The sequence below is a fragment of the Pyrus communis genome, chromosome 5 (genome assembly GCF_963583255.1).
Source record: "Pyrus communis chromosome 5, drPyrComm1.1, whole genome shotgun sequence".
NCBI lineage: Eukaryota > Viridiplantae > Streptophyta > Magnoliopsida > Rosales > Rosaceae > Pyrus > Pyrus communis.
The window spans coordinates 24,445,511-24,458,827 of record NC_084807.1 but is presented as its reverse complement, the minus strand read 5'-3'; the positions used below and the strand labels follow the sequence as shown (position 1 = coordinate 24,458,827).

The 13,317-nt window shown below is 38.1% G+C and overlaps 4 protein-coding genes across 5 annotated transcripts; 1 reads left to right on the top strand and 3 right to left on the bottom strand.

Annotated features, from left to right (window-relative positions):
• Positions 1-454: 454 nt before the first annotated feature.
• Positions 455-4,268, bottom strand: LOC137735440 (phosphoinositide phospholipase C 6-like). The gene is made up of 9 exons (XM_068474864.1): positions 3,534-4,268; positions 2,595-2,791; positions 2,348-2,483; positions 2,052-2,231; positions 1,742-1,968; positions 1,530-1,647; positions 1,253-1,405; positions 1,079-1,165; positions 455-979 (listed from the first exon to the last, which is right to left on the bottom strand). Exons 1-9 carry the CDS (start codon positions 3,882-3,884, stop codon positions 665-667), a joined length of 1,764 nt encoding a protein of 587 aa, XP_068330965.1. The 5' UTR covers positions 3,885-4,268; the 3' UTR covers positions 455-664.
• Positions 4,269-4,977: 709 nt separating this feature from the next.
• LOC137734648 (peptidyl-prolyl cis-trans isomerase CYP20-1-like) lies at positions 4,978-7,237 on the top strand. Of its 2 annotated transcripts, none has more exons than XM_068473902.1 (8): positions 4,978-5,136; positions 5,240-5,302; positions 5,388-5,454; positions 5,796-5,843; positions 5,947-5,970; positions 6,075-6,257; positions 6,360-6,431; positions 6,905-7,237. In XM_068473902.1, the coding sequence occupies exons 1-8, from the start codon at positions 5,056-5,058 to the stop codon at positions 6,955-6,957; spliced, it is 591 nt and encodes a 196-aa protein (XP_068330003.1). In that variant the 5' UTR covers positions 4,978-5,055; the 3' UTR covers positions 6,958-7,237. The 2 variants fall into 2 exon arrangements, with proteins under 2 accessions (XP_068330003.1, XP_068330002.1); XM_068473901.1 differs by having other exon boundaries at positions 6,360-6,435.
• A 230-nt stretch (positions 7,238-7,467) lies between these two features.
• Positions 7,468-7,863, bottom strand: LOC137734462 (protein EARLY FLOWERING 4-like). The gene has a single exon (XM_068473723.1). The coding sequence runs from the start codon at positions 7,861-7,863 to the stop codon at positions 7,468-7,470; it is 396 nt and encodes a 131-aa protein (XP_068329824.1).
• A 1,927-nt stretch (positions 7,864-9,790) lies between these two features.
• LOC137733286 (GDSL esterase/lipase CPRD49-like) lies at positions 9,791-12,943 on the bottom strand. Its single transcript, XM_068472440.1, has 6 exons — positions 12,823-12,943; positions 12,605-12,682; positions 11,321-11,461; positions 10,901-10,977; positions 10,660-10,809; positions 9,791-10,097 (listed from the first exon to the last, which is right to left on the bottom strand). The coding sequence occupies exons 1-6, from the start codon at positions 12,931-12,933 to the stop codon at positions 9,884-9,886; spliced, it is 771 nt and encodes a 256-aa protein (XP_068328541.1). The 5' UTR covers positions 12,934-12,943; the 3' UTR covers positions 9,791-9,883.
• Between the last annotated feature and the right edge of the window lie 374 nt (positions 12,944-13,317).

Sequence of the window (13,317 nt, the reverse complement as noted above, 5' to 3'; positions counted from 1 at the left end):
CTTGAGGTGCAAATTTAAGAAAATTAGACCTGCCAAGTTTCAAAAGGCCAATTTTTCCTCTCTGCTTGTTTTATTGCATGACAAATACGTCAAATTAGGTTTGTTGATTTAACGGGTTCTCCTAAATTAAAATTTAAGTAAACTACGAAACTCCAATTACCGAAATTAAAACTACAAGTGTTTTAATAAAAGATCTCAAAAGCTATAATGACAATACATAAATATTTTAGTGTCTTAATCTCCAACCTTAATATCAAATTTAACGGTAAATGACCAAGATAACGAGAATCATTATAATGTAATTAATTTATAATTTGCTCTCGTGAATGCTCGTAGAACAGCACATTGGACACATCTAATAATATATAGCAAGTCAAACACTACCCAACTGATTTGACTTAAAACTTGATTAAGCATTAAACAATCTCATAAGATGATTAGCAAGCGACGATTAAAAGTTAATTTATAATTTATATGTTTATAAAATATGATCCCACTAGCAAAACTCATGAGTCAAAGTCACGGCCTCAATACAAGTCAAAATCGGAAACATAATTAACAATATCACTAATTACATACACACTTGCATGCCGCTTAGGGCTTGTTAGAATGTACTAGTGACTAAAAGCATTTTATAGAATAGTACATCCAATCGAGCTCTCAATTATGTTGTAAGGGAGAGTGCGTTCTCGAATTGAAACCTTATTAGAAGCTTTACAGATTTGAGTTTCTCCCCCTTTTCATCATACAAGGGGACTGCCCTGATCCCGGGTTTTAACTCGGAGACGGGCAGACACGTTTGCCCGCCAAAACCGTCTTTCTCGGACCTGTTATACTCTCGGACTTCTAAACGGAGTATGGCAAGCTCGGGAACTGTCATAGGGAATGTAAACTCTTCATCCCATACAGGTATCCAATCATCCTCAAGTATCTTTGTTTTGAACTTACCACAATCTGCTGGCACTCCAACAATAAAAACCTGCCATAATCCACAAAACACTCCCAGTTTTCGAGTTGAACATTCGTATGAAACAAATAAACGCGTAATTCGGTTGATAGAAAGTATAATTCATCTAACCTTTGTGTAGAAATCCGGAGGGGAGAAGGAATCAAAGTGCGTCCGGCTAAAATCCAAGTGCCATCCGTTTCCCATGTATACTTTCACCTGTCAATTAACATCCATGTATGCATGAGACCATTTCAGAACTCCAACTATGAACTTCACTTTTAAGTTGAAACAAAATGTACTCACCTTCAACGTCTTTACCACGGTTAAGGTCTTTTTAGGATCAAAAACCTCACCATTCGGACCCTTGTACATCAAAAAGTCGGGCTTCTTTAGATAACCGCACCCCCCGTTGGCTCTAAACATCCCATGCATCAACCAATTGTATTTGTCATTTCCCTGTTAAAGAATTTTGACATGTTAGCTAGTTTCTATATCTCCCACAGAGATCGAATCATGTTTTTCTTGAAACCTTGAACTCGAAGCTAATCTCTGATGACAAAAAGAAAAGCTTGAAACTAACCTGCATATTAAATGCAACCATTTGAGCTCCATGCATCCACCCAACATGTGGTTCGTAATTTGAGGAGTTGAATCTTGTTCCTTTCGGGTACACCCTTAGAACATTCTTCTGTGTGAACCTAGAGAGCATAACACAACAAGAAGTAACAGAACTGTTAGTACTGAGAAGAACACGGATAACAAAAGGATAAGCTAACTTCTTGCAGTTATTACCTTACGACATCAGCTCCATGATCTTCAGCCGCCTTTTCAAGTTTCTGTTCACTCAAACTTAGACGTCTAACTTTATCACCAACCGCTAGTGCATCCTTTAATTCACCCGACGGTTTTCCAGCATGGATAGTTATGAGACGCTTGTACTCGGGCGCTGATTGTTGGAATGATTTAGCTTCAGCTGCATTGGCATTGTTGATAGCCTCACCCTCTTGATCACTCCCACTCTGAACCCAGTAAAAGAAGTAATGTAAAAGAAGCAAACCCGTAACCAAATTGGGAGATAAATTAATTGCAATTATCAGCTGACCTCTTCAGATGAAGACCTTCCACCACCCTTGTCCTTTGAACTCTTTGATTCGCTGTGTTCTTTTGGCGGTTTTGTTGAGATAATAATTCGGTTTTTTAAAGATTCGGGCGATGGGAACTCTACCATCTGGTCTTCTGCGCCCGGATAATACAGCGTGTCTCCAAATGTTTGGATAACCATCTACATTATGCAAAATCACAAACTTGAGGTCAGAAAACAACGATGTGAAAGCAACAGATGCAAAGTTCAACTGAAATCTAAACCTTTACACACAAGATTCGAACATGAAAGCTAACCTCTGCAACTTTTGCCTGAAGTTTGGGAGTAAGGTGATCTTCAAAAGTTATAACAACAGGGTATGGAGATTTATCAAAAGCATGTTCTTTTATCGACTTCAAGCATTTGATTAGCGTCACAGGAGCGGTCAAGGTCCTACATTATACAGAATGTGTTCATTTTTGGTTCAATCGTCATCGCTAACTATGAACCTACAATCGAAACATAATTTAAGATGATCAACTGAGCTAACAGCTAGGTAAATACCTTCCATGATAAACTTGAACATCATCTTTTGCAGAGTTTGGCCACAAATCGAGTTCGATTACTTTAACACCCTTTTGCAATGCCGTGATGATTGGGACATCACTGCAGTCACTACTGAGTTGATTCCCAGTAAGATAGGAATTATGCCCTGTATATATGAAGTAATGTGATATTGGAGCATTCATATCATGGTGTACCTGTAATTACAAATTCACATGTATGTTAGCCAACAACAAACCTAATATGGCCCCTCTATTCCGAGAAAAATCTTCAGTAGAGTAGCCTGACTACGTCATCTGAAAAGCAACTCTCATGAAAACATAAAAACTTTATGTAATTAGGTCTCACTATCGAAGGTTCTCGCCTCTATTTCACTTGTTCAAAGCATCCCTATATCATATATAATTAAAAAACAAAAATGCTAGTTATACCATCTAGTTATACCATCATTTGTACATCATCTAGTAGAGATGGACCTACATGCGTTGGCAGGCCCTATCTCTATTAGATAGACGGTACAAATGATGGAACAATTATGTAGCAAGTGTAACATTACTCACTGAAAAAACTTCAAAACAAAAAGATGCAGATTACGTTTTCTTGTCAAACTTATGTTATCAACTCATCATGCTAGACTTTGAATTTTGAACACGTATCTTAACAAGAATTAACTTGACCAATCATCTAAACTCACGTAATGCTCCGTAAACATTTCAAATCATCACTGCATCATACATTTGAAATTAAAAAAAAAAAAAAAAATTGTTTTCTCGTTCGACTTATGTTAACCGATTGTGAACTTGCACGCGTCAACATGATTGCTCTGATAACAATGTTCTATCACATTGTTATCAGAGTACCAAGTGAATTTTTAGAGTGCCGATAACATCTAACAAAAACAAAATCAAAATCGATGTGCTGGGAGTGACGAAATTTGACCTGTCTTCTAATTGGACTGTTGAATTCTTCAAGAAACAAGAAATGAAAGAAATCCTCGAGAGTGAGACCGCCCACGAGCTTCTTGTGGTGCGCGGCTTCTCCCAGGTGGTGGGTCGTGAAGTCGAGGAGGATAGTGTGGGCGTCGGAGATAGTGAGGGCCTCAGCCAACTCGCCCTGCTGCTCGACCAGGAAGCTCCGGAACTGGTCGATGGACATGTGGTCCCCGCCCTGGGCAAACTTCGAGAACACCGCCTTGACGTCGGGCGGCGGGCCGGCCACACTGGCCTTGAACTTCCGGTTGAAGCACTTGAACATCGTGTAATTGTGGTGCGGCGCATTGCTGTCACCCATTGAAAAACTCCAATTCGGATTCCGATTCGATCGACTTTTCCTTTTGGTTTTCTCAGTTTTCTGTTTGGTTCCCTGGAAAATGAAATGAGAAAAAGGAGGGGAAAAAGTGAGAGGAGGGAGTGATGAAGGAAGACGAGAGGGGGGCCTAGAAATCAGCTGGATCGTTAGAGATTAACCGACCAATCAACTATTCGTTCCAACTCCAAAAGCTTCTCCCCTGACGTGCCCACAAACTAACATAAAAAGCCAGACGAGTTGTCGTCGGAATTCGATGCACTTTGGACGGTAGTGTCCGGGCGTTTGATTTATGTGAAAAAAAAATCAGCATCGTTATTTGTGTGGGATGAGCCAACTGAGTGAATAAATTAAAATCATTGAATTCGATTTGCGTGGTTCATATTTTTGGACCTTTGAACTTTGGACACTAAGGTTCGAATGGCTCTAATTCTGTCGTTGTCATTTTTTACGGGTTCCAAAAACATATATGATTTCATTTTACACGTTGGTCATGAAAGAATTATATCCGATTCTAATAATAACAAGGCAACGAAAAAAGCCATTTTTACTAATTTGCAAATTTAACGTGGAATTCTTTAAAATGTGACATTGAAATAAGAAAAATGCTAAGGAAACTCTTTAAAATGTGAGATTTTTTATGAATTTTCTATCAGCTTATAGTTTAACCTTAATATTGTGTAAAAAATATGATGTGATAGAAAGTTTATGAAGATTCTCTCTCATTTTTAAGAAAATCCTATTAGCATTTCTCTTGGAATAATGTTGGAATACTGTTACAATGGAGTGATAATACAGAGATACGAAGTATGAAACATGTTACAAAAAAGTCATGTGAGATGATGCAAAGAAGGGTTATAACACACTACATTGCGCTTATATTTTAGAATACTACTACAACGACGTACCAAGTGTATGGAAGTTATTACAAAAAGAATGAAATTGACAGTTTTGGACATAGGTGGTGTCTTAAAATACACTCTTGGGTGGCCGGCCATAAAATGTTTGCTTAGTTGGGCCCAAACAAAAATTTAGTCCAGATGACAGGCCCACACATCCAGTCCCACTCACAGTCACCCGCAGCTCACAAGTCCCAGTCACCCGCAGCTCACAAGTCCACAACCGCCGGAAGCACTGAGAAACAAGAAACGCCGAGATGGCGACCGGAAGAAGGCTGGTTTCGGCGGCGGCTCTCTTGTGGGTCCTACTCCTCTTCGGCACTTTGGCCTTCATCCTGGTACAAACTCCACCACTCTTTCTCCCAACTGCATAAATCAATCTCTGCAGCTTTCTCTTCTCTCCAGATTGTTTTTTGAATTTGTTTTGCGATTCGATTTCAGACTCGACTCGGCGACGACGGAGCTCTGAACAAGCCGAATGTTGTCAAAAGCGAGCTCCATGAGGTGGGGATTTGATAATCTCACCCGCCAGTTTTCTTTGGGAACCAACAGAGCTGCTTATTTTTGTGTTTGTTTCTGTTTTTGGCAGGAGAACGATTTGGAGCAAGTGACTCACAAAGTGTACTTCGACATTGAAATTAATGGGAAACCCATTGGTATGATTTCTTCATCTGGAAAATTTGATTGCCCAATTGGTCATTTCATCAATTAATTATGTGCAAACATTTCTGGGTAATTTTTAATTTCTTCCAATTAAATGGTATGGTTAAATTAAGTTAAGAAATTTGGGTTTTGTTCATCAGCTGTTGTAAATCACTTGGCAGATAAATGTTGCTTAATTGAAATTATTCATATTATCAATTAGTTTCGAGCAAAAATTTCTGGGTAGTTGTTAATTTCCTCCAATATTTGATCAAATTAAATTAAAGATAAGAACTTTGTGTTTTGTTCATCAGCTGCTGTAGATTTTACTTATTCATGTTTTGTTTTCTTTCAGGTCGCATTGTGATGGGTCTCTTTGGAAAAACAGTTCCTAAAACCATAGGTTGGTACCCCAGTAAAGTGCAAGCATTGTGTTTATATGTTCATTCTTCATTGAGATATATTTCTGTGGAAAGAATTAACCGAAGTTTCTGTTTCAAATGCAGAGAATTTTCGAGCGCTTTGCACTGGTAGACGAGTAACTTTAGCTCCCTTGTCTGTGATCTTGTGATCATTTGCATGGAAGCTACAGATTTTGTGTTTTCGAGTTTAATGAGTCCTCCTCGCTTTTCAGGGGAAAAAGGAACTGGAACGAGTAGGAAGCCTCTTCACTACAAAGGCAGTACATTTCATAGGATTATCCCCACCTTTATGATACAGGGAGGTGATTTCACCCTCGGTGATGGACGAGGTGGAGAATCAATATACGGTGATAAGTTTGCAGATGAAAACTTCAAACTACGGCACACTGGGCCAGGCAAGTAAAGTCTGCTAAAGTTCTCATTTAAGTGAAGTTTAAATGTAAATGTCGGAAGTGTATTGCTACTCATCTGAATTCGACTTTCTGCCTGAAAAACAGGTGTTCTTTCTATGGCAAATGCTGGGCCAGACACCAACGGATCGCAATTCTTCATCACAACAGTCAAAACCGGTTGGTAGGTTTCCCTTTCGACGTTTCTAGGAATACCTGCAGTTTTAGATATTCAGCATTGCTAAATTTCTAAACGCAGTGTTTCTCAAGTAAGTCATGGTTAGGAGAGATCAATTTTGTTAAGTTTTTCTCAAGTGCCAACTAGTTTCCATTCCCATTAGAAGAAATGAAAACTAATGAAAAGAGCTTAAAAACTTTGAGTTTTAATGATAAGGACAAAATAAAGGGTAAAATGAATAGTACAGGTTTGCCTTTTTAGTGTAAAAATGTGGTTTTTCGTTAAAGTGAACAGTAGCACAGGCTTTTCGTTAAAACTCCCGAAGAAGAATCCTTTCCTACAACTGAAACAAGATCAATCCTGTCATACGATTATGAACTAGGTTATGATTTTGGCATGCATATTTTGATTCGGAGACTGAACAGAATGTTTTGTAAACTGACATGCCTGCATTTCGCTCTGCTTTTCTTGAAAGGTTGGATGGGCGGCATGTTGTATTTGGCAAGGTGCTTTCCGGGATGGACGTAGTGTCCAAAGTCGAAGAAGTAGGAGGCAAGGATGGGGTACCTAGGAGCAAGGTTGTCATCACCAACAGTGGCGAACTTCCAATGTAACTACACTAACCTTTCATACGAACAGCAACCGGATTCTCCTCCCTGTGAAAAAGTATTACAACATACTATATGCTTATGTTGCACATGACTGATAAATGCATCACTAAAACAAGTTTCGATTCAGTTACTTCTAGTCTGTATTCGAATCTCGGCTCCTTATGTGTAAGGAGCAATTTCTCCATATTTTTAAATTATAGATTGACACGTGCACGTGTAACTCGTTAGAATCACAAAAAGAAAAATTTATGCATGTACGAGGACAAATTGGACTGTCATGTAACGAGCCAAGTATTTTTAGTAAAATTAAACAAGTTGTCTTAATGGTTCATTGATTTATTGACCAAATGAGGAAAATAACTTTAAAAATAAAAACACTAACAAGTAATAACACTACAAAAACCTAGCTGGATTATTAAAAATGGCACTAATTATCGGGCTTGGCGCCGCCGTCCTTGGCGATTCCGCCGGCGTTGTGGTGGTGAAAGAAGGTGGAAAAATTGGATGAAAGGTCGGAGTAAAGTGAAACGATCTTGGAGATGTTGAGGTTTATCTCCTGGATAAGCGCCACGTTCTTCACCATGTTGTCGGCGACCCGAGATCGGTGGTTGTCGTTGACCTGCTGGATCAGGGAGCGGTTGCGATCCAGTACGGACTGGACCTCGCGGAACCTGCGGTTGAACTGGTCCCACACCTCCGAATCGTACGCTTCCTCGTCTTGATTGAAGACGGCGGTGACCGAACCGGTGCGTTCGGTTGGGGATTCGTGGTTGAAGTACTCCATGCTCGATTCGGCTCCGGAGGATGAGTCACGGGTGGTCATGTGTGCGAAAAATGCGCGCTCTACTCGGCTCTGTTGTTTGTCGTTTGTTGTTTCTTGTTTTGGGACAATGAAATTACAAATATGTACCACACAAGAGGTCTGCTTCATATGCCACTTTGTGGGACCATTAATCTTGAGAATTGGTATCCGAATTTCACTTGGAGAATGAGAACCTCCTCAAAATGAATTTTAAATATTTTTAATTTTCTTCAATATCTTCACATATCTACTTCACCAAACAATATTGCTTGGAACAAAGTCAAATAGTTAGAGATCGTATATTACACTTTCTTCCTATTCCTTCTTGTTTCGTAATGAATAATATATCAAAAAGTCATATTTTTAGCAAAAAAACAGTTGCTTACCTCCATACAATCCACATCTCACACAACTCTTGCTTACATCGATACAATTCACATAACTATTGCTTACCTCCATACACTTTCTCAGACTCGTAATGTTATAACATACATACCATTCTTCTTCTTTGTCATAAAATGCCAAAAGCACTTGCATTTATCAAATCAACACTTACATGAACAACAACATGCCAACAAAAATTGACTTGAAAAAACCCCGCTATCATATGTTTTATTATTTTGCTGATGTGATTTACGTTTTTATGCATAAATTGATAATGTTGGTGGCGATGTCATCATCTCTTGCTGTATATACCAGATAAGCAAACAAATCAACAAAAACACAGAAAAGCAGCTCACAAATGTAATTATATGAAAGCAAGAGGACTCGGCATCTTACTTGATAATATCAGACTCATGTCTATAACCATGCTGAACTCTTTTGGACACAAAAAATCACTTTTTTATTATTATTATTATATACAACTCAGGCCAGAAACACTAAAACACAACCCCTAAATCCAACCAAATCAGATGTAAAACAAATTCGAATATAATTTTCTAAATTAAGATTAAAAAGAATCTATTTGTTTCTAAAGCCCAATTATTTTAAATCACAAATTTGAAATAGATTTTGACATGCAATAGGTCAATAAGGTAGGAATTGTTTCAGACTAACCTTGATGGCTGGCATCGGACGAATCGTCCAATTACCGTTGGAAAGCTTGAATCAGAATCAATTTGAAAGATCTGGAGCAAAGTGGCTGCTTGGTGAGGACAAGTCGCACAAGATTTTCAATTGGAAGAAATCTAGAGGAAAGCGATGAGTGCGGGGCATTTTTGTCTCAGTGAAAAATGTAGTAATGCCAACTTATCAGGGGTAAAACAGGAAACACATTGTGATTATGAACAGTGTTTCTGAGTGTGTAAGTCTATCTTACATTGTCGGTCTCAAACTCGAATAAAAAAGACGAAATATGTGTCAGATAGTCGATAGCCTGCACTCTGTTTTCACATCAAATCCCTAACTGAACTTTCCAAACTTCTCATCTCACGAACCACCAAAATGTATTCAGACCATTTTTTATTTATTTTAACAAACAATATTGTACACACTAGGGAGTGGGGGAGTGGGTTAAGCCTCATAATGGACTAGCAATAATGTGGTTCAAATTCGCTTTTGACGAGAATCGAACATAAGACCTCTCACTTACAAACGAAGAGGAATACCACTAGACGTAGTACTAATTGGCGTGTAAGACTATTTTTTCAAAAACACAATAAAATAGAATTTATTTCTGATTTTTCACGTTTTAGATAGATCTTTTGAGCTATGTTATATTAACTTCACGATGTTCCATTCATTTTGGATGAAGCATCTTTCGATTCTTTTTCAGCAAAAGAAGTTGTGTAGTTGTAACACCTGCAAAGTAATTTTCATGCGCCATTTCTTTCTCTAGATATGTATATTTCTAGTACTTGAACAAAACCAACATATAGAAATAAACAAGGGTATGCTGAAAAAGAAAAATAGTACGTGAGAACGATTCGATATATGAATCCCACATTGGATAAAACATAAAAATAAAAAAGTGTGAACAATTTTGCAAGACAAGGCTAAGGAAAAGGGAGGAGTGCGGAAATCATTCCACATCTGCAAATTAGTCCCACTGAATCTCCCAATAAAAAGTCGAGCTGGAGGGATTGAACGTTGTCTTTCCGTCAGCAGCAGCAATATCATATGGTGAATCCTCTGAAAATTCTATTGGCATGGATTTCCAGTGTAAACTTGGCTTCCAGTCAGCTTCTCTCAGTACCTTGAGTATCTCTTCCACCACTATTTTGCTCCCTTCAGCAGAAAAATGAATCCCATCTCTGCAAAAAGATAAGAGAAGATACGTTGACATACATCTCAAGCAGATATCCGAACAGTGTTCATGATATTTGATCCCTACTTTGTATTCGTTCATATCACTATCGTATGACAAAATCATCGAAACATTTACCTGTGATGGATGACGGAATGAAACCTTCTCTCTGAAGAGATGATATTAAGCAAATTTTTGCCCAAATATATGGATTCGGTAGTGTATGAGCTATTAACTGGAAAAAAAAAATCTTCACAGCTGAATCCAAGAGGGGCTAAAAGTTTACTTAAGGGGTTTGAATATGTGCGCTGAAAAGCACACCTGCAGCAAGGCGCATGAAGGCGTGATAGCAAATCAACCGTACAGGTTATGCCTAATCGTCTATATATTCATCGCTCCATTACCTACGACCTTACTAGCAAAAATATTATAAGCAAAGTATATAACCATCCGGTAAATGAGGATGCTAAGATATTAAACAGGGAAATTGATGGTTTAAATGCAAACGATACAAATGTCAACAGATGGTATTGGCAAAAGCGAGAGCGCGAAAATAAATGCCAACTTACATAAAACAAGTATTCATCCAGTCATCTTTTCTCTGAAATGCAGTGAAAAGATCAACAGATGTGACATTGATTTCCTGGCAAAGCTTTATACAAGCTTCTGAATACTGTTGGCATAACTCGTTGGTTCTTATCATCTCGCTGAAAGTCCCGCTCCTTTTAAAGAGGAAAAGTGATATATAAGGGACACTGCCATAGACATATGATAAGGATAACTATAGAAACAAGAGTTGCATCTGAGTACCTTATGTTTCCATTTATTACGGCCTCGTTCACTGGAGGGCAACTAAGAAAGATGATCCGCGTTGAATCTGAAAGGCTCTGGTTTTCAAATATAGTGTGTTAGAATGCATCATAATTTTCACTTGGATATATGCAAGCACAATATTCTCTCGTTTGAGGATGACACTGACGGGAAACATATATGCAACAAAACCAGAATCGAATTACTGCAACCACATAAAAAGATACATGATTCTGGATAATTAATCAAATTTGTTTTCAAGTGTTCAAAAATCAACACCTTTTGTTTCCTGAAAACAAATTTGCTACTTGTTTAAGCCTCCATTTGCATGAGAAAAACAGTTGATGCCGAAATGGAATGTATGTAACAGATGGTTCAATAATTCAAAGGCATGCATCTTAACATAGATGAAGAAAGCACCTTCAGATGACTAGCAATCTTTCTCATGTTCTCGATATATTCAGGAAGCGGGACATGAGGGCCGAGCCCGGATGGATGAGGCCCCATAGAATCATTACCACCAAAATAAACTATCACCAAAGAAGGTTTTACAGCAGCATCCTAGAACAAGAACAGTAATTCAACATTGGAGCAAGGGTACTGTAATATACGCAAGAGAATATCTGAGTTTTGTAATCTAACAATTCCCCCCAAAACATGCCACTTGTTAAGATATGAGTACAAACAAACAAACAAATTAGTCTTCGTCACACATGTTCCTTTTTACAAGGGTTTTCCAAATTACTCTAATATGTATAGAAAGGGAATCCGAACTTGGATGCAAAGATGAGGGCACACTATTCTAATCTACTGCTCAACACAAACCCATATAACGCTTCTTTTGACAAATATTTTTTGTTGGTCATTATTCTCAAAAGAGTAGTTATTCCCGCACTCCATTTTTGATCGGGTACAATCCAAATCAAATATTTTAGAATTTTTTCTGCACTCAGCACTCACAAAGGGGTGGGTTTAGTTTTATTCGGTTTTGTTTTTTGCTAAAACCGAAACCAAAATAAAACTTCAAGTCAGTTCGGTTCAATTTTCTTTCGGTTTTTTTTTGTTCTGTTCGGTTTCGGTTTTTTCATTTTATAAAACTTGTTCTTTTTTTATTATGGAATTTAGAAAAGAGGCTTGCATTGGTAGACTAATAATAAGAAAATAGGAAAAGTGGGAAGGTAGTTGTACATATACAAGATCATATAAACCAATCATATTCTATCAACAACCTCAATTGCAAAAAAAATTATCACCGTATCCATTTAAAAAGCAAACAAATAAAAAAGCTTTTTCGAGTTCCAAAGCCTTCCATAACTTTCCTCCATAACCAATGGAATATCCTCCCTAATTGAACCAAATATGCTCCTTGAAAAATCCCTAGGCTTAGTTTCAAACTTGGCACTAAAGTTTCACAAAAGAAACATTATGGGCCTACATTTATAAAGTGTAAAGGGATTTGGTTTGGTTCGGTTCGATTCGGTCTCTGAACCTCCAAAACCAAACTAAGGAAGTTCGGTTTGATTCGGTTTTTCTTTTTTTCGGTTTTCGGTTTTAGGTTTTGGTTTGGTGTTCGGTTCTTTTTTTTTAGTTTTCGATTTTTTGAACCCACCCCTACAATGAGGGCAGGGACTAAAGTCTTAAAATCACTAAATTACAAGCACATATCTAAAAAATGGTTAACTTTTCAGCTAAAAGCATAATTACCTTGGGAAAAATTTGGTCAAGGACATTTACAGCACGCCGTGAGTTCCAACCCAGGTAACCACGCAACAATATGTCAGCCTGCAGAAGAAAGATCACAAACCCAATAACTAAAAATGAACCCCAAAGATTGCAACTTCAGACTTGTTTCTTAATTGTCGCAGTGAAAAGTTGACGACCCAAATCAGAAAAACAGGTGGAGAGAGTGAGAGAAACAGAACTCTACGAGAGTAGATGTCGGCAAGAATGGCGCCCCAACCGCTTCTGTCGTAGCTCATCTGAACAATGGAGGATCCGAACAGAACAAACACAGGCCTAGTCGGTCCGACCATCTCTCTCTCTAAACTCTCTAAAATCACGAAGTGTACAAGGAGGAAGAAGACGAGGAAATGGTCGGATGAGTAGAAAGCAGTTGGAGGGCTAGGACGACCTCCGAGTTTACTCTGAATTGGTTCGGTTTGGTTTGGGTTTGCACACTCGGTTATTTTATGTATTGGCCACTCAGGCGGGAGTTGACGTTCGACTTTGAATACATTTAATATGAGCTGAAAAAAAAAAAAAGAATATTGAAGGGTTAAATTTTTTTATCTGACTAAATCTTTTCGTATTAGTTTGGGATGCGCATGTTGGGACCTGACGAGGGGCTAGAGGGCTTGTTATATGTATTCAGTCCTTGGCTAAATTTACTCTTGATTGTTTTTAGCATATTCATTTGT

Excerpts from the sequence above, each read along its gene's own strand:
- LOC137734648 (XM_068473901.1), top strand. The coding sequence starts at position 5,056 with ATGGCGACCGGAAGAAGGCTGGTTTCGGCGGCGGCTCTCTTGTGGGTC. Across the intron at positions 5,844-5,946 it reads AACAGTTCCTAAAACCATAG|AGAATTTTCGAGCGCTTTGC; the intron begins GTTGGTACCCCA and ends TTTCAAATGCAG. Across the intron at positions 6,436-6,904 it reads ACAACAGTCAAAACCGGTTG|GTTGGATGGGCGGCATGTTG; the intron begins GTAGGTTTCCCT and ends TTTTCTTGAAAG.
- LOC137733286 (XM_068472440.1), bottom strand. The coding sequence starts at position 12,933 with ATGGTCGGACCGACTAGGCCTGTGTTTGTTCTGTTCGGATCCTCCATT. Across the intron at positions 11,462-12,604 it reads TTGACCAAATTTTTCCCAAG|GATGCTGCTGTAAAACCTTC; the intron begins GTAATTATGCTT and ends TTCTTGTTCTAG. Across the intron at positions 10,978-11,320 it reads AGATTGCTAGTCATCTGAAG|AGCCTTTCAGATTCAACGCG; the intron begins GTGCTTTCTTCA and ends TTTGAAAACCAG.
- LOC137734462 (XM_068473723.1), bottom strand. The coding sequence starts at position 7,863 with ATGACCACCCGTGACTCATCCTCCGGAGCCGAATCGAGCATGGAGTAC.
- LOC137735440 (XM_068474864.1), bottom strand. The coding sequence starts at position 3,884 with ATGGGTGACAGCAATGCGCCGCACCACAATTACACGATGTTCAAGTGC. Across the intron at positions 2,484-2,594 it reads GTTCAAGTTTATCATGGAAG|GACCTTGACCGCTCCTGTGA; the intron begins GTATTTACCTAG and ends TGTATAATGTAG. Across the intron at positions 980-1,078 it reads CTCCGGATTTCTACACAAAG|GTTTTTATTGTTGGAGTGCC; the intron begins GTTAGATGAATT and ends GGATTATGGCAG.